General features: G+C 44.8%; 1 protein-coding gene across 3 annotated transcripts in view; it reads right to left on the reverse strand.

The window, feature by feature from the left end:
• FBLN2 (fibulin 2) overlaps nucleotides 1-328 on the reverse strand; it is a 194,137-nt gene extending 193,809 nt beyond the window's left edge. For 2 of the 3 annotated variants that reach the window (XM_073352179.1, XM_073352178.1), the window contains exon 1: nucleotides 164-328. In XM_073352179.1, the coding sequence (XP_073208280.1) occupies nucleotides 164-328 (165 nt within the window). The remainder of the gene's footprint in view (nucleotides 1-163) is intronic. The other variant, XM_073352181.1, reaches the window with a different exon arrangement.
• Between the last annotated feature and the right edge of the window lie 19,899 nt (nucleotides 329-20,227).

The raw sequence follows: 20,227 nt of genomic DNA on the forward strand, positions 1-20,227 counted from the left end.
GGGACCTGGCCCAGAGCTACGTTTTGCAGTTCCCTGCAGAGGCGGAACTCCCACGGGGGGAGGCGATCCCCCGGCCCGCAGCACTGACTGACACTCCCGTCAATTGCGGAGGGCTGCTGCTCGCCCGGCTCCCTCCCTCGCTCCTACCGGCGGACACACTTACCCTCCTCTGCCGGGCCGGCGGGCGCCGCTGCTGCTGCTGTAGCCGTTTCATACCGGGGGGATCCCGGAGCACCCGAGGGGAGGGACCAAAAGTGTCTGTGAAACTGACCAACTGCGCGAAGTGTTTGTCTAACCTGAAACCCAGGGGCGATGGCCCATCAATCATTGTTAATTACCAGGCCCTTGAGACCCCCCCCCTCCCCTTTCCCCCTGCAGGAGAGGGCCGGGCTGCCCTGCTGTTGAACTATCTGGGGATAAAGCCGAGCTTCAGTTCCACCTCGCCAGTTAAACGTCTTTCGTGGGGAAAGGGCTTCTAGACCCCACAGGTGCTTTGCAGAGCCACTGAGACCTAACCGGAGATTGAACCAACTAGGCCATTTTCTACAGCAGGGCATTTCCCCCTCTCTTATACCAGTGGGGGGAGGAGGGGAGGGGAAAGGGGAAAACCTGGAAATATTTACTCTCTAATAGGAACGAGGTGGGTCCCCAGCAGCCTCCCGGGACCCTCTGCCTGTAGCGCCCTCCACTCAAAAAGCCAGGGGAAAGCTGCACATATTGAAACAATGAAACAGCCTGTTTTATAACATTCTCCTGGAGAAGGAGAAAATCTGCATCATATTTCCTGGTGGAAAAAGAAGAAAGTTAAACAACGTCAATGTCCCTGTCCCCCACCTTGGTCGCCATGCCATGCAAAACTGCCTGGCTGTATTGGTTTTCAGAGGTTAGAAGCTTAGTCAGTTACATCAAAGCCTGCTTAAAAGTTCTGCTAAGGATTGATTTTATTATGTTTATTTGTTAATTTTCCACTGCTGACTGCAGAGATCCAGGCTGCTGTTTGGTTTCCTTGCAGTAACTCATGACTGCAGCATTGGATGATTTTGACCTTAACATCAGATCTTCCACTTGGCATATTGATGTGAAAATACAGACGGTTTGGAGAAATGCATGCTGCTATAAAGACAAGGTTTAGGCAAAGAACAAAATCCTTATGGTGCTGTGTCCCATCAAGAAAATGTCTCTGATAGCCTTAAAAGCAGGATAACTCAGCCACCCTTCTCTCCCTGCAAGCTAAAACCAGCTTTCCAGAGGCATCCAGGGAAGGCTGGCTGTTGGCTCCCCTACTCAATTGATAGCCATTTCCTGTCTCCCCTTGACCAAATCAATGTAATCTCTGTGGCCCTGATCCCCATTTTAGGCTCCACTGTGATCCACAAAACTCTCACCAAACCCAGTAGGTCCCTAAATTCACTTGGTGCTTAAGGTTTCAGGGTAAAAGTTCCCTCTGGGACTAAGCTTCTGCCTCTGAGCATGTGCTCTGTTCCCTCGCTCTAAGGGGACAGCTACACTGCACACTCCTTACGGTGAGGTGTGGAGTGCATACACGGCATGCCCCCAGCTCAAATATAAATAACGGTTTGGACAGCGAGGCACTGCTTAGGTAAGCAGAGTGCAGACATGCCAGAACACCAGGGTATGTATCCTACACACCCAAACAGGGCTCCTTGCATCTACACTGCTATTTTTAGCAGCATAGTGTCCCACTGTTTCCAGGCTGCCAGAGCTTTTCCCCACCGCAGGAAAAGACTCCAGCAGCTCCTCACTGCCTGCCCCTCTAAACAATGGAAGAGTGATTGGAGAAGGGGACTGGACCCTAGATCTCCTGCCTCCCAGGTGGGTGGCCCTAACCATTGGATTACAGAGTCAGTCTCACTTTTGTGTAGCCTGGTGGTTCGGACATCCACATGGAAGCTGGGAGACTCTTGTGCCGGTCCCTCCTGCTCTAATCGTTCTTTCATTATTCAGTCACAGTGGAACTGTTTCAACAGGAGAGACGGAGAGAGCCCTACATCAGAATATCCCAGAGCTTGGGGGTTAGCGCCCTTGCCTGAGCTCTGGGAGGCCCCTCTTCAAATACTTTCTCTGTCTCAGGTAGAGGGGGGATTGCAGCTGGGTCCACCACATCCCCGGTGCGTGATCTAAGGGCTGGATTTAAAGTTTTAAGGTGAGTGTGTCAGGATCAGGGGAAATGGAGTCAAAGGGCCCCTGTGCCCTGTGGGAGCTGTTCTTGACAGGGGAGCAGGGAACACGGGGAGTTAAGCTGGAAGCAATTCAGCCAGGTAGACAGAACAACAGTGCACAGGCTTTAATAAAGTTCCACTTGTTCAACTTAACTTGCATGCTGCTTCACTCTTGGCAAATGAAATATTGTCACCGCCACCTCCTTCTCCAGCCCTTTTGTGGGGAGTGAGGCAAGTGCCCGATTCATTCCTGCAGGAAACCGCTTAGGTGCCTAAGCTGCCCGACTCCAGGAGTTGGTTCCCCAGTTGTGGCTCACTGTGCGGAGATAGGCGCCTGTCTCTGAGGGGGTTAGCACAACCTCCTCTCAACAGCATCTCCCACTGGCTAGCTGAGGCAACTCCCTGCCTAAGGTGCTGGCTTTTGTGGATCCCATTCGAAGTCACCCGTGTCTCCCCATTCATTGTATAGGGAGCCTAGGTGCCTCACTCAGCCTTTGTGGCTCTCAGTGTTGTTCCTGTGATTCTCTAGGTGCTGCAAGGCTGAGCGCTGCAATGCTTAAATCCCTGTGTGGCTCTGGGCCTCGGGGCTTACCTCACAGGGGTGTTAATACGTGTGAGGTGCTCTGATGATAAGCACCCTAGAAAAACCTGCACACCAGCATGGCTGGGCTCTTTCAGACCATAAAGGTCCTGCTGGTATTCGCCACTATGGAGGTGATGGGCAGAACAAAGACATAGAATGAGCCCGGTCTCCAGTGTGATGATCTGATCCAAGCGTCCGATCAGACCACCAGGCAGTTAGGCCATGCTCCTACTGCCCGGATAGTACAAACTACAGGCCAGACAAATTCCTTCTAATCAAGTTTTCAGGTGCTCGGCCCCCCCAACATGGGATGCGCTTTTCAAAATGGTCTGTTCTCATGCAGGCACCTACCTAAGTGCCAGATTTTCAATGTGTTCTGCGCCCTGCAACTCCCACGCTGACACTTACAGCATGCAATATGCTGGGCTCTTCAAAAACTGCCCACTTAACCTGGTGTCTAACTGGGAGCTGAGCTCTTTTGAACAATCTGACCGTAACTGAATGGGAAATGTGTATACAACTATAAAAGACTAAGAGTTTCCATCTCTGAATAATGCCTGTCTCTGACAGGCCAATGGGAGAGGAAGGCATTTAACTGCCTTATTGTGCAATATTACACTGCCCCCCTCCCGCCCCGCCCTCCTGGATGCTTTCTGACCCTGCTTGGTAATCACTTTATACCCTTGAGGTTTGAGTAATTACATGAAATGATTGTGTAACTTTAACCCAAAAAATTCCTGTTGAGGTGAGGAAACAATCAAGCACCCTTCCCAAATGATCATTTCTTAGGTGAAAAGGACAGAACTTAGAAAAGAGCAGGGGAATTGTTGGCCTCAGGACTCAGATTGCTTTCTAGCTACAAAGTGATGTGCCTCAAGCACTTCAGGAGTGAGCACAGCATTTATGTTATCGCCAATCCCTGGTTTACATACATCACTAAATGTCAAGTGCTGTCAACCAATTACGAACCTAACTTCTTGGGCACACAAAAGAGAGGCAATGGTATAAGCCTAGCAGAAAGAGATCGGAACAAAATTAAATGCAAAGTCCAAGAAAGCACGAGATGTACCTGGGGATTTTATCATAGTGATAGCATCTTGCTAATAGGGGGCCCAATTCTGAAGTCCTTATTCAGCCCAAAGTCTTATTTACTTCTTTGGGAGATTTGCCTGGACTAGGTCACGTCTGAATAAGTAGTTCAGGATTTAGCGCAATGGAAAGTTGATTTGAGCCAGTGCTAAGGCTGGCTCCTACTTGATCCTGCTCCCTTTAAAATCAGCGGCCAGACTCCCATTGACCAATTAGTTCCTGAGCAGGAACAGATGTCTTGTTCCGAAGACCTCAGGCTCAGGCCCGCTGCTGTAATTCAATAGCAGTAGGCACAATAACTGATAAATACATGCATCCGATGAAGTGAGCTGTAGCTCACGAAAGCTCATGCTCACATAATTGTGTTCGTCTCTAAGGTGCCACAAGTCCTCCTGTTCTTTTTGCGGATACTGACTAACACAGCTGCTACTCTGAAATCTGATAAATATATGTTTCAAAGTATAGTAATTCTCATATGCTTCAGTCGCTGCTGCTAATAGCGTAGAAGTATTCTCTGGATGTAAGTTACTGATGCTTGTTTTGATGTTGATATTCAGGTGTTAACCTACACTACGCACACTTTAGTTTACTTAAACTAAGAATAGTGCTTTCTAGGCAAAATTTGCTTATCTGGTTTGTAATATTTTGGTGTATTTGTTGCTCTTAGAGAAGACAGACAGATCCCATGCACCATCCCTCAGTGCTGGATCACAGCACCCTCTTTGTTCCAGTCCTGAGCCAAGCTTGTCAGGAAAATGATTTGTTTGTATTTAATTATGTATAAATGACCCACCCACTGGGGAGCAGGGAGAGTCATCTCACCTAATCACCAAAATAATTTTCCTTATGATCTAAGCAGAGCTTGGACCATGATTTCCAGAGATCAGAGACCGTTGCTTGAGTGTAACTCATTCTGTTATTGGTTTGTATTATGGTAGCACCTGGAGACCGCAGCCAAAACCATGGGCCTTGCATGCTGGGTAATCGACAACAACATAGAAGGCAACAGTCCCTGCTCTGAAGAATTTAGGGCTTGTATAAACAGGGAATTTTAACTCATAAGCTAAACTGAATTAAGGCCACTTTAATTCTAAATGAGAGAATCCACACAGGAGTTTAGTGCACTTTATCAAATCCATTTTAAATTCACACCTTTAGTTAATTCAGATTAAATTTTCCTGGGTGTCTCTGTGTAGACAAGCCCTTTGAGTATAAAGAGACAAAAAACAGGAGCAAAAACAGAGGCCTTGAAATGCCTTTCCTAGGGTCACCCAATAGGTTAGCAGCAGAGCTGAGAAAGAACTGGTCCATGGTACTCTTAAGCTAGGATAGCAGTTGCATATTGGACTACATTAGGCTTTCCCTACAATAGGTTCTCCCCTCTTCCCCCTGCCCCCCCCGACCTCCCCCCGCACAGTTTTCTATAGTTGCCTCCACAAGTGGTAGCCCTGGTTTGAACTTTAGTGCAGTAGACAAGATACCAGCGGCTGCCAGAATTTTAACTCTCATGCCATCTAGATCTGCTCTAAAGCAGGTGGTTAAAATGTATCTTGCACCTTTTGCACAGTAGCATGCCCACTGTGGCTACTACAGGTAGAGCTGAAGTGATGGGAGCTGTGATACATGAAGCGGGGTGGCAGTAGCTCCCTTTGATGGACACCCAGCCAACCAGTTAGTGGTAAAATCCCTCTTGGTCTGTTCTCTGCTTGCTTTACCTGAAAAGGGCTAACAAGCCCACAGGTAAACGAAAAGGAGTGGGCACCTGACCAAAAGAGCCAATGGGAAGGTAGAACTTGGGAAAGAAACTTTCCCTTTGTCTGTTGTAGGCTGGGCTGCAGGGATGGAGCAGCAATGCTGTGTAAGGCTTGAACCAGGTATGAAAATTCATCTTCCATACCTAGAAGACATTATTTGGATAGGGAATGTTGAGCTAGACACAATCAGGTTTATTTTTTATTTTGGCTTGTGGATCTCCTCTGTGCTAACCCCAGATGCTTTTGTTTGCTTGTAACCTTTAAGCTGATCCCGCAAGAAAGCTATTTTGGGTGCTTGATTTTTGGAATTGCTCTTTTAAAATCTAGCAAAAGCCTAAGATCCAGATGTAATTTTTTCCTTTTTGTTTTCAATAAATTTTTCTTTTTTTAAGAACAGGATTGGATTTTTGGTGTCCTAAGAGGTTTGTGCATGTTGTTTGATTAGCTGGTAGCCACAGCTAATTTCCTTTGTTTTCTTTCTCAGCTCTTTCCCGGGAGTGGGGGGTGAAAGGGATTAAGGGTACCCCACAGGGAGGAATTCCCAAGTGTTCCTTCCTCGGTTTAAAGGGTTGGGTTTTTTTGCATTTGGGTGGTGGCAGCGTTTACCAAGCCAAGGTCAGAGAAAAGCTGTAACCTTGGGAGTGTCATACAAGCCTGGAGTGGCAAGTATTAATTTTTAAAATCCTTGCGGGCCCTCACTTGTGCACTCGGAGTGACAGAATGGGGATTCAGCCTTGACAGTAGCCCTGTGTCCTGGGGGAAAAAAATTAATGCACACAACCCTTCTGGAAGATAGTAAGCCAAGTCTCACAGTCTCAGTCTGCATCCAGTGGCCCATACCAAACAGGATATTGCCCCTCTCTAAACCACTTTTCTGTTCTTGTCATTAAAGCACAGTGCAGAGATACAGATGACCTGGTTCTGTCCCCTGCTCTACCAATAGTTTCCTGTAAGACCTTGTGGGGGTGGGCATCACTTTAGTTTTCGGTGCCTCAGTTTCCCCATCTATGAAATGCATAGTAGTACATAGCTCCCTCAGCAAGGCCTTTTCGTAAAGCACATGAAGTCTTCAGAATAGCACCACAACGCAGTATTTGTTAATGAAGGACTGTCTTGTCTATGTCCTAGGAGAGGACTATGCTATTGAGCCAGACAAACCATGGGAAGCCTACTCTCAAAAATGGAGGATCCAGACCTGCAGTACTTCCACTCACTTAGTGGGACTTTTGCCTGAATAAGAATCAGGCTCAGCAATAGTTGATCCAACAGGAAAGAGGGAGGGAGAAAGAGAGAGCGTGCGCAAGATACAAGGGGCCCCAAAATAAAAATCTCAAGGTCCAATGGACTTGAGTACATCTAGAGGTCTCCAGTCGGCTACATTGTATAAGAGCATGCTGTAATATTTTGCTTTCATTCCAAAATGCATTGTACAGCACTGGGCTTTTATAAAGTCAAAAAAGAAGGAAATATCCGTCATTCCTGAAAAGGAAAACAAAACAAACAGAAAAAAATTGCCCATTTGGGACTGAGTGGCAAGACAGATCATGTGATTCTGCACAGAATATGCAACTGCACTAGTCTCTTGTGTGGATCACTACCTACTCTGTTAAGAAGCTGGTTTTGGAGGCCCAAAAGGCCAATTCTTTGGATATTTGACTGTTTCCCAGAGGATAAATATGTCAACAAGTATGTTCTATTGGGACTCTGAGTCATGGGCTCTGTGTAACCCCTGAGCCCCCTGAAGTCCTGCTCCCTCATTACCAACACCTCATTACAGTAAAAGCTGTGTTATCCGGCACTTTAAACTTCCCCACAGGGCTTGGAGATTAAAAGAATGTGCATTCCCAGACTCTCCCTAGTTCCAGACCCCTGCCCTGCCCTCCAGGGCTGTAGATCCCCAGATCCCATAGAGAGGGCTACAGATTCTCTGACCTCCCCTTCCACATGGTCCGGAGTAGATCTGCATGGAGAAGAGGGCTCTCCATGCATCACCCTCGAAAGTATGATCTGGCCTATGCTACTAAGCAGCTGGAGGTTTTCCAAACAAAATTTCTAGGAGGAGAGAGCGATTTAGCAAAGTCTCTGCCCTTGTACAAGAAGCAGCAAGACAAATTCATAATCAAGGGTTCACTAGTTGCAAAACAGGGATGATGTGTAGCTCTACCATCAAGTGCCCATTGCTGCTGTTTTGTGTCTCTGAGCTCTACATTCTTGGTAAAGCTGGGTGTGCTGCCACATCTATTGCGTGTGATCCACATAGCTCACTCCCAGGCTCCCCTAGCATTCCTTTTGTTGACTCACCACTGAGCAGTGCTGAACATTTGTCACATGTGGGTGGACCCAGAATGAAATCTAGTCTCACATTTTTGCATCTGACTGCAGCTTTAGGCCTTTGGGAGAAGTCACAAAGCAAAGCAAACAAAACGTCTGTTTGGACAAATATTCAGAAAGATCATCTGACAGATGGAATTCTGCATTTTGTTGCTGCAGAATTACAAATGGGGGGGGGGGGACCTCTAGATGGTGTTTGAAGTTATGCTAGCAACACCACCTGCTTTGAAATGCCAGTCTTTATTCTAACATTTTAAATGGGAGGAAAATGACAAGATCTAAAGATGAACACCCCCACCCACGCTAATCAATTTTAAAAGTCTATTCCAAGCACCCCGGCAGAAGGAGGTTCTGCTAGGAAGTGGGTGTTTCCCAATTTCTGATAGCTCAGTGCATGCTAAGATTTGCTGTGACCTAAATGGTTGAACTCTGACAGCAGAGAGTTAAAGAAACAGCTTACAAGAGAGGATTCCCACTGTGCTGAGTGAGTACAATATGAGAATTATGTACTTGGACATTTTAGAGGAAAACAGCACCGCCCTTCCTTTGTCAGCAAGCCACTTTTTCCACAGGTACTGGGCCAAATTTGTCTGTTACACCCTTGCAATCCATTGAAGGGAAATGAGGTTGCATAGATGAACAGAGCAGAGGTTAGTCTATTGTATAGCTAATGAGTGCACCCTACAGCAATTTTGCAGCTCCTGTTAATTTAATGTATTGCCAAAGGAAGGCCAATTATAAACAACAATATATAGTGATCTATGTTCCTTGAACTTCTGAAAGCCTGGCAAAAATATCAAACCAAGAACAAGAGGCTTTAGTGTACAAATTGCAGGAAAATAATACTGATATTAGACTAACTGGAGACTGCTCTTTGTTTTGGAGTTTTTTTCAAAATAAGTAAATCTGCAATACAAGGCTGGTGAACTTTGGCATGGTGAGGATACTCGGGCAGCCAATGTGCCCTTTTTTTTTTGTGAGTGGGAGAGGGAATATCTCAGCGATGATTCAACAGCAAGAAAATGCAGAATTCCATCTGTCAAATTACCTTTTTGATGTTAGGAAAAGTTAATTATCCGGTGAACTTCCAGCCAGCCGATCCCTCTGAGGTAATGCTTCTAACTTGGTCTGCAATCTGCCTTTCACTTCCCCAGTCTCATCCGCTGATATTACATGACCCTCCTGCAGATCAGCTGCCTAACATTTAGCATCTGTGAAGCAAGTTTCGAGGAAGTAGTTTGCCTGCATGGGGGAACATGTCAAATGCGCCTTAGCTAGAATGGACCTGTCATTATGGAACAGTGGTTTAAATCTGACATCGGGGCAAGCATTCAGCCTGCAGACATTGCATTTTCCCAACCATCCACTATTGAAATTTCCTCTTGCCTCTTTATCATCACAATTTCTCTCACAGAAACTCCTGTATCTGTGAATTATGGCCGTGAGCGAGGAGAAGGATGAAGGCAATCTAAGCTATATATTTTTTTTTCGAATGTTCCAGTCTTGACCTTGCAAGTTTGCAGAGAACATACAAAGCTCTCTCTCTCTTTTGGAAGTGAGTTGAGTAACACAGCTTGTTAAATTCCACTTGAGGTTTGCTGCAGCAAATTATATGCAGGTTGTAACAAAAGTACATACATATATATCCACCCAAGATAAAAGTGACCATTGATATGCTTCACTGCACTGAGTTATGCTCTGAGTAATAGTTGCATTAAGATTCTCAAATATGCTTTTCATTTAAAATGAATAAAAATGACAAATGTCAGCTGTATCATTAAAAAAATACCAAGGAGTACCAGCTCAGGGCCTGATCCTGCAAGTTGCTCTGAACAAGTGTGCTTCTGCACTCCCTGAAATCAGTGGGGCTTTCTGTGGGCACGGGAGTCAGCCAACACAGAGCAACTTGCAGGATCTAAGCCTAAGTAAAAGGGACATGGGCATCAGTAAATAGTAAGTAGTCGTAGTAAACTGCATCAGGGGAGCTGGAACAATTTTTATAGTGGGGGTGCTGAGAGCCATTGAACCGAACTGTAAACCCTGTATATAATGGAAACCACTTCAAGCAGCAACCCTGGCGCCCCTAGTTCCAGCACCTATGAACTACATGGAACTTAGAGGGAGCAGCACAGGTTGCAGGACACTACAGGAAGCCTGTCTGTGTGCACATGGGTTGAATGCTAGCCGCAGTTGTGTCACCTCTGTAAATAGTTCTCGGTAATGATCTGGAGGATGGTGTGGATTGCACCCTCAGCAAGTTTGCAGATGACACTAAACTGGGAGGAGAGGTAGATACGCTGGAGGGTAGGGATAGGATACAGAGGGCCCTAGACAAATTAGAGGATTGGGCCAAAAGAAATCTGATGAGGTCCGACAAAGACAAATGCAGAGTCCTGCACTTAGGAAGGAAGAATCCCATGCACCGGTGCAGACTAGGGACCAAGTGGCTCGGCAGCAGTTCTGCAGAAAAGGACCTAGGGGTTACGGTGGACGAGAAGCTGGATATGAGTCAACAGTGTGCCCTTGTTGCCAAAAAGGCTAACAGCATTTTGGGCTGTATAAGTAGGAACATTCCCAGCAGATCGAGGGACATGATCATTCCCCTCTATTCGGCATTGATGAGGCCTCATCTGGAGTACTGTGTCCAGTTTTGGGCCCCACACTACAAGAAGGATGTGGAAAAATTGGAAGGAGTCCAGCAGAGGACAACAAAAATGATTAGGGGGCTGGAGCACATGACTTATGAGGAGAGGCTGAGGGAGCTGGGATTGTTTAGCCTGCAGAAGAGAAGAATGAGGGGGGATTTGATAGCTGCTTTCTACTACCTGAAAGGGGGTTCCAAAGAGGATGGATCTTGACTGTTCTCAGTGGTACCAGATTATAGAACAAGGAGTAATGGTCTCAAGTTGCAGTGGGGGAGGTTTAGGTTGGATATTAGGAAAAACTTTTTCACTAGGAGGGTGGTGAAGCACTGGAATGGGTTACCTAGGGAGGTGGTGGAATCTCCTTCCTTAGAGGTTTTTAAGGTCAGGCTTGATAAAGCCCTGGCTGGGATGATTTAGTTGGGGATTGGTCCTGCTTTGAGCAGGGGGTTGGACTAGATGACCTCCCTTCAACCCTGATATTCTATGATTCTAAAGAGCCAGTTTAGTTGTACGAATACTGAGTTCTTTCATGTTACTACCCAGAATGTAGTACATGAAACAGGGTGGCAGCGGTCGGGCTAGTAAGACACACGGCAAGGAAGAGTGTGATGAACAGGCAAACAAAGCAGCACCTAGAGATAGCGCAAACAAGCAGCATGGAGGGCCTCAGACCACTGGGAATGCTGGATTTCCAGACAAAAAACCTTGCACAAGCATGGACAGAAGAACTGAGTCTGTACCTGGATAAAGGGAGATAAAGATGAAAAAATGAAGGTAACACTTTCTCACCGGGGGAAAAGGACAAGAAGTGAGAGAGGCACTGTTATCAAGAACAACACACAAAACACTGGAGCATCTGATAGGTGTTTGATGAGCGCAGACAGAATGAGACTATAGAAAGATATGTTGGGTTTTTAAAAAAACAACCCAAAACCAAAACCACAAAACAGAAGAAGGAATAGATGCTTACATTGCAGAACTGAGAATTCTGGCTTCCACGTGTAACTCTGCAGACACAAAAGATTCACTATATAGAGATGGGATCATTTGTGAGACATGCAGTTCCAGCTCAAACGAGAGATTGCGAGAAACAGATCTAATCCTAGAGAAATGCCTCCAAATAGTCTGCGCAGCTGAACTGCCCCGGGAAAGGATCCCCGCCCTCTCGCCCCCGCCACACACACACACACACACACACACAATAGCCCCTAGTGGAAAACAAGTACACAGGCTCAAGCTAAAGGAACCTGGGAGGCAGGCAGAAACAGCTCTGTTACAAATGCAGGCACTGTGGTCCAGTGGACATAATATGGTCGGATCACAGCTTATGCTAAGATGCCTGATCTTCTAACAGAAGCAGTGAAAGTCCATGCTTTTAGATCCCAATACTCCACATTCTATCCCTGCAGACCAGGGTATTGGAACTGCTGTAGTTTTGTGGTGCTTAGGATGAGCTTCCATGGCAAGGGAGAACCCTCATTAACCCAGTGTGAGTCTTCGTGCCTTTCTAGTGGCTGGAGTCTGCTACTGCGGCCAAGCGAATAGATTCAGTCCTTCATTTCAGGATGTAGATGCTCCTGTTTTAGATCTTGAGGTCCCAGTTCAGACCTGTTTTAGATCTTGAGGCCCCACAGATGGCCCATTCAGGAGCATTGTTACAAAAGTCAGGACATGAAGTTTTCCTTTGATATATACCACAGATTGCCATTGTCCCAAAGGACAGAAAGGATAGAAAGGACTGGGTCAGAGTTAAGGCTTGCAGAGAAACCTTAACAGATATCTCCTTACCTTGTGTGTATAACTGAATCATTCTAATAATGTGCTTGAGAATAATGTATAGTTATTTATACGCTGAATTATCTAAGGAAGGCATCTGTGAATGCCCTTAGATTTTTAAAATGGACAGTATTAATTTTAAAAAACCCAACTGTGAAATATTAACATATGGTTCCCTAGTAGCCACTGCAGAGCAAAGAAGGCCTGGAGTTACCCTTACAGATCACAGAAGTTACACAATGACTGATAAATTACTTAGAGACGTCATAGTGGTCCATCCAGAGTTTAGGAAATCCACAGTCATCTCTCTGGGGCTTCTGGGCTCTGTAGCAGTCACACTGGAACTAAGACTCTCAACCAGACACAGACAGTGACTTTGGGTATTTTCATCTCTGTGGCAACTAGCAGGGAGCTTTAAAAAGTCTACAGGCAGCACTTCTGGGCCTTTAAATTATGTAGCAGTAACCATGGAGATTACAAACATCAGATGGCATTTATAATAGCAATAAAAAATAACTAAAGAATTAGAAAACCCTAAAGCTAAAAGTAGGCCTGTGCACTGTTTTACATTGAGTATAAATAGGTGAAACAAGTGGGAAGGGCCAGACTCTGTCCCACAGGGTTTGGTCTTTGCATCACCATAACAACACAAAGGGGATATAAAGCTTCTAAGCTCTTTGGGGCAGGGAGTGTCTCTTTGTTCTGTGTTTCTACAGTCCCTCACACAATGGGGTCCTGATCTACAATGAGGGTCCTAGGCCCCACCACAATACAAATAATATTAAAATAAAAAATGCCCTAAATGGACAGCTGGATATTGTCCCAGCATGAGGGAAATCTTCCAGTGACATAAAGCTGGTTTAGCTGGCTCCATGCCACCCCTTTCAGCATCATGATAGCCCTACTGGGATATTACAAGCCATCATAAATTAGAACAGCCCTGATGCTGCTCTAGTTTACACCAGGGCCAAACTATTTCCAGCAGCCCAGGGCACCAAGGGAGTGCTGACCCTCCACCTTTTTCAAAAAATATTCTTTGGCAGAAAAAGCAGCAATGGACTTTTCAGATGGAGGGCAGCTTTTAAAAGAAAAATAGACTGAGTTTTTGTGTGTTTGTTTGTTTTTAGATCAGTCTTTGACTAGAAACTGCCCTGCTGAGGATTCTTAAGCTCCTTCTATTTGCTTTCCAATTCCTTTAAAATACATTCTGATTCACAGCAGCATGTAACAGCCTAGATCTCTTAAACAAAATACGGGCCACTGCTGTGGAGAGATAGGTGATGGGTACTGAGTAATGCTGGAGGATTTACAGTCCCTGATCCAGACAGGAGCTGCTGCCAGGGTCCTTTCCCAGCTGATAAGGCATAGGGTTAGGAATAGCCAGAGTGAACATGGGCACCCGAAGGGCAAATCCTGCAGGGAAGCTGGGGTGCTGCTAGATTGCATTGAGTGGGTTGGCACTGGGTGCTGCTTGGCAGCAACTACTTTGACAGCAACTACATCATCTATGGAGATGAAATATCCCTGTTGGGGAGCCCCATATTTGCAGCTAGCCAAGTCACTAGCAAGAAATCCATTCTCTTAAACTCCACCCAGGGTACTTGGAGATATCTGTCACTGCCAGAACAATACAGTTTGAGAGTTCAAACTAGGTGATTCTGTTTTTAGCTATTACACAGCACAGACAGTGTGAACAGCTTCCTTCATCTTTTTCCCCCCAACCTGGCTGAGACTACAGTTTTGGATTTGAATCTGCTTAATTGGCATCCCTGTTCCAATGTATTCTCTTTTGCTGACATTCACAAACCCTGAGTGTATAAGGAAGTAACAAGATTATAGCTATTATGGTTCCTTGGCTCGTTCCTACTCAAAGGCCAACTGTGCCGAAATACTATTGCCTTGGATGCAGTTCTCACTTTTCTAGCAAAGGGAGTGGATGACTCTTGCAAAATAGACTTTGAGCCGCACCCCCTTACCAGCTGTCGGCAATTTTTTTCTGAAAGCTGGCTGGATATTTTCCCTAAGATCCAGAACACGGATGTGAACTGTTTGGTTTTATTCTTATTTCTTAATAACACCAGAGAGAAGGGAAATGTGGCCCTTAGTTTTATAGCTGTCATTTAAAAAACAAAAAACCTACCAGGAAGAGCTAAACTGCAGCAATGTGGTCCTTTTCCCTCAGCACTTCAGTTTCTGGGAAAAGTGTTTATGTAAAGCAGGAGTTTTCAGACTGTGGCCTATGGATCACCAATTATCCATGTAGCTTTCTCTGGTGGTCTAGAGCAGAAACAATATACCGGGGGCTCGGGGGGGAGGGGAAATTGGGAATTTGGGAAAGGAGATGCACCACAAAGGGATCTTTCTTTTGAGATATTTCTTTTGCTAGAACCTGGGACGGGACAACAGGGATGGATCACTTGAGACGTTACCCTATTCTGTTCACTCCTATTGAAGCATCTGGCATCCACCACTGTCAGCAGACAGGATATTGGGCTGGGTGGACCATTGATCTGATCCAGTATGGCCATTCTTACGTGATCTGTAAAAAAATCAATCACTGGATTACTACAGTGCTGACATAATGCCTCAGCAGACAGGCTACATTTACCATATGCTGCCTACTAAACCTCTGGCTTTTCCCTGAATTTTTAAGTCCAGATTGTACTCAGCCCCTACATCGGTGAACAAGGGAGGGAGAGAATAAGCCTTTTCCTCTTGGATCTGTATCTGTTCTAGATTCTGGAAAGAGAGCAAGGAGGATGCACTGCCCGCTGTCTCCCCCGCACCTCCCTCCCCCTCATGTTAGCCAGCCATGGAGAGGAGTACTTTACCCGTAACAGTGGTAAAGAGCATGTACTTCTCAGAAGGCGTTTCATCTCAGGCACAGAGCCTTCTCCAGGAACTCCTGCTGGGGGTGCCCTTCCACAACATCTTTAACATAGGTCTGTGGCTATATGCCAAAATTTAGCCTCTTTAGCCATTAGATGCGTTCTAACAACCTAGTCTGCTGCCTTGTCTGTGCAGTTACACTGCAACCTGCAATGATAAAACCTGGGAGGTACAGCAAGCACTAGCAACGAAGACAGAACAACAATACAAAGGGACCTAGAGAGAGTAGAAATGTGGGGAAAAAATGATAGAAAGATGAAACTTGGAATAAATGCAAGAAAATACCCCTGGAGAAAAATCCTCTGGAACACAAATACTTCTTGGAAAGCAAATAGGCTTAAACTGAAGCAGAGAACCTGGAAAGCAGTAACGCTGAAAGGAGCCTTGGAGTGGTAGTGAAAACCAAGTGAGACATGTATTCGCTCGGATGTTTTGGGCTACACATAGAGAGACCGCACATCATGGAGAGGGAGGTAATAATCCCTCTGAATGGGCCTCTAATAGGACAACACCTGGAACATTTGTGTTCAGTCTGATAATGAGGTGCCCATTAAATACACTGATAACTTGGAAGGGGTTTAGAGAAGAGCAACAAAAATAAATAGGAGCCTAGAGGGGTTGCCTTATGGTGGAAGATTAAAAGAGCTGAAAATATTTAGTTTAGTTAAGGAAAAGTTAAGGGGGCAGAATTACAGAACACAGATATCTGCAGGGAAGAGAGAAATAATCTAGGGCAGTACTAGGGGCTGAGAATGGGAGTAAAGGTTACATTTTCTATCCAGGAGAAAATATAGGCTGGGCAAGTCTCCCAAGAGACGTGAGAGACACTTCAAACCAGGCTGTACAAAACAATAGGAAGCAGAGCAGGGCACAATTCTGCACTGACCCTGGGTGATGGGGGAAGGGGAGGGGATGGACTGAGTAACAAGATCAGTCTTTTCCACATTTAAAATACTTCTGAAACAGCTCCATGGCGTTAGTTTCTTATGAGTCATGTGTGAACCCACCCCTTTCTTTGCTTCTCCGGCAGTTTGATCACCAGGGGTTTGCCAGTGGAAAAGCCCAAACCTGCGGCGGGAGGGGCAGTTCTATGACTTGCCCTGCAATTGAGCTCATTCTGTGGGGCTCGTCTAGGAATTCTAAGCCAAGGTTCTTCCTTTGCTAAAGCCAGGCTGAGTCTGTTGTACTGACACACACATTAAAGAGAGAAGTAAGGGAATTCATAGTTCAGACTTTCACTTAATGTCCTCCAATAGCCTGACAGAGTGCAATACTGAAAGCTTCCTTAAGACAACCTATAGTTCCCATTGCAGAGCTGTGCTCTGAGACTTGCTGCTGTGGGATCCTGCTTGCTGTGTAGAAATAAAGGACCTAGGGCACTTGGTGCCAGATATTCACTGTAAAAAGAAAAGGAGTACTTGTGGCACCTCAGAGACTAACCAATTTATTTGAGCATAAGCTTTCGTGAGCTACAGCTCACTTCATCGGATGCATTCAGTGGAAAATACAGTGGGGAGATTTATATACACACAGATCATGAAAAAATGGGTGTTATCATACACACTGTAAGGAGAGTGATCACTTAAGATGAGCTATTACCAGCAGGAGAGCTGGGGGTGGGGGGGGGGACCTTTTGTAGTGCTAATCAAGGTGGGCCATTTCCAGCAGTGTCCTAATCTAATTCCAGTTTAAATAACTCCATTCTGGCTTCCTAAAGTCTCCTTTCCATCTCTGCTTGATGCACTATTAGTGTTAATATCCTGTCCTAAATTGCTATGTCATGTTTCTATGCAGACTACTGTTGAATTTCACCTTAGGGGTGGCTGTATTTCAAAAGCGGGTGACCCCTTATTTATCTCTCGGGGGATCTGTAATGTTTAATTAGTGTTTATATCGTGCTTTGGGATGCTACAATGAAAGGCCCTGTGTACGTGCAAACTAATAATTTAATTCGCATCAATGTGAACTTCTTCACCTTTAGAGTTATCTTTCAGAACTTCAATCTTTCAATGCAATTCTTAGATGCTGGAATTGATGTTAAATTTGGGCTTGCAAGCTATTATTTACCAGCTGGTTTCTCAAGAGATTTAGCTGTGTTCAAAGCATTTTGTACAACTTGTGTGTGTGTGTTTGGGGACAGGAGAGTGTTGTGTTTGAGTTCCTTGCTATTTGCTGTAAGCCTATTTGAGATGCAAATTCTTGTTTTAGTTCTACTACTGGGACCTTCATAACATGTGGGGACCTGAATCAGAATTGCCCAAAATAGCTTGCATCTTCCTTAGTTGGTGTAGAAGCTTAAAGATAAAAGGGATGCTCTGGTGTTGTGTGGTATTTACATGGCATTGGATAAGAGACACCCTGCTATAATAATAGTTTTAAAAGCTTATTATCTGAACTGAGCTGTTGTCTTCAGATAGTTATGTTCTTTCATGATTCTCCTTTGCACTTCAGATAAACCAGCAGAAAGAGATAAAAAACCCGTGTGGAACCTGAAGGAGAGATTTGCATTAATTGTAAAACAATGCACATTGCAAATTAACCCTTCATTTCACCTTTATTTGCCAGCTGAGACTGGAAAGGTTACACTAATTTTAAAAAAGATTAACCAACATGTTTCACATAATTAGAACATTTAATAGGATTTCCAAGCACTTAAGCTTCATAGGGTGTCTAGGGAGAAATACACCAATATAGATTTTTATAAGGTCAAATAATATGAAGTGAATGTACACTTTAAGTCATGATGATTTAGGAATGGGAACTAGGGATTTTCATCTGAGTTCAGTCAAATCGTATTCTTGTTTTTAATCGGTGGTAAAATGCATATAGGTCCGTTTATCACTTGAGACAGCGACCCCTCTTCCCCCCAACCCCCCACAGCTCCACGCTTCACTGTGATAGAAGCAATTCTCACATAACTGGCTGTATGTTTACACTAGGGTTAGCATGGTCTCTCAACTAGCATGCTGGCTGTTAGTCATGTATGAGGTTTGCATACCATTGATGTACATTAGTGTTTCTAGTGAACACAAAATCATTCCAAAAAGAAGAGTTTGTCAGCTGCTGACTGACAGGGTTACAAACTTTTCAAATGAAGCTGTCATACTGCAGCTGGTATGACAAAGATAATTTTGATTTGGAGTTGTAAAACGTGTGTAATCAGGTAACGTTTAGAAGTTAAAGGTCAGATCCTCAGCTGTTGTAAGTTGGCCCAGTTCCATTAAAGTGTGTGGAGATACACTGATTTTCACCAGCTGTGGCCCTTACTCTCTTAATATCGTAGGGTCAGCTTTATACAAGGGTTTTAGTCTCTTCAAGAGAGTGGGATTTTCAAGAGGACCTAGGTCCCTAATTCCCACTGAAATCAATGGGTGTTAGGTGCCTGGGGACCTTTGAAAAATCCTATTTGGCACTTACCTGCATCTCTAGGTTCCTAAATATGGTGGAAAATAGTTTTTAAACTTACTTTCTCCACTCCGGGGGGAAGGGAAAATGTCTGTAAGCTTTATGCGGCACGTTTGAGGCTGCATGCAGAGGCAGTCTACAATTTGTTAAAAACTATTAGCAGAGATTCCAAACCAAACACATCTTATGCTGCTGTTCACTGATTTGGGGGAGCGGGGAGCTTTAATTTGTAAAGTGAAAATTCCTGAAGGAAAGACACACATTAGTTTTTCCATCTGCTGGCTATTTATATTTTCCATTCGGGAGGCCAACATTAATTAAACTAAGCATGATGAATATTCAGCGTTTTCCCAGTTACCAAAAGAGATCATTTAAAAACCAAGCTAGGTTCAAGAGATCTAGGGCAGAGGGGGTAGGGGAGATGCAGCTCTGGACTGAGATGCATTTGAGCTTCACAGGAAGCTCTAATAATTCCTTGTATCTCCCTTCCCTAGCTACAGAGACCAGAAAATATTTGCTGCCTTTGGAACAGGCCTCAAATCAGTTACCCAACCCAGTAACCCAACCATCCAACCCTTAATCATATGCTTCAGTGCTCATGAGCAGCCCTATGTTATTATAGGCACAACCACTACAGTCAGCAAGAGAGTCGCATCTTCTACACCTGTGCCTCATCCAAGGTAGCCGTGAGCCAGTAGTCTATGAAGATTCTTTCCAGAAGAGGATGTATTTGGGGCAAGGGTTAGGGAGCCCAGTCAACCTGACCCAAGCAGGTAGAGCGAACAGCTCAAACTGGCACCTTCTGAGGGAATGTGAGTACCGCTGGTGTTTCTGTTCCTGGAGCAAAGCCTGATACTGCTAGTCCTCAGCAAACAAAAATTTGCAAGTCATTTCCAAATGACATCTTTGGTAAAGAAAGATGTGCTAATCACTTAGTCTAGTAATGGACAGAATACAGTCAGTCACTGTCAGCACCAGAAAAGCTAATTCAAGACATCAAGAAGTGACCCAGCTCTTTGGCGAAAGCTAGGGAAATCTCTTCCCATATGCAAACCCTCCAAACAAGCAACAAGATACATGTATGTTTTTTTTAAAGTGAAATGGGGGAAGAAAAAGAGAGGGGGGGGGAATATATCATTTCCGTGGCATTAAAATTCTGTCAGATTGCAACTATTTTTCAAAATGTTTTTTGTGAAAGGAGGGCTCTGTAGCTTCCCAAATCTAGATTTGTGATTCCACATTCAGCTGCTTAGGCTTTAAGAGAAAGTTTAACAGATGAGTCTGTGCAGATTTTTGTATAAATTGCTTTTCAGCTCAATTTCCGTCATGATGACAAACTAGTTTGTAACTAGCCAATTGCCAGCAATTTTGAGTAATTGTCGCAGCCTGTAGGTACTCTCTCAAGTTGGTTTTGTTTCATTAATTTGAGAGTGAGCTTAAAGGCAGAAATACGTTTTCTTCCACCAGATGCCTTATTTAGCAATGATTTACATGAGAAAAAAGTGTGACAAATATCAATATTTGCATTTTTAAGCATTATTTCAGGATGTATGCAGTGGCTCATTCATCTGCTTC

Source organism: Lepidochelys kempii, chromosome 7, assembly GCF_965140265.1.
Source record: "Lepidochelys kempii isolate rLepKem1 chromosome 7, rLepKem1.hap2, whole genome shotgun sequence".
NCBI classification, from domain to species: Eukaryota; Metazoa; Chordata; order Testudines; family Cheloniidae; genus Lepidochelys; species Lepidochelys kempii.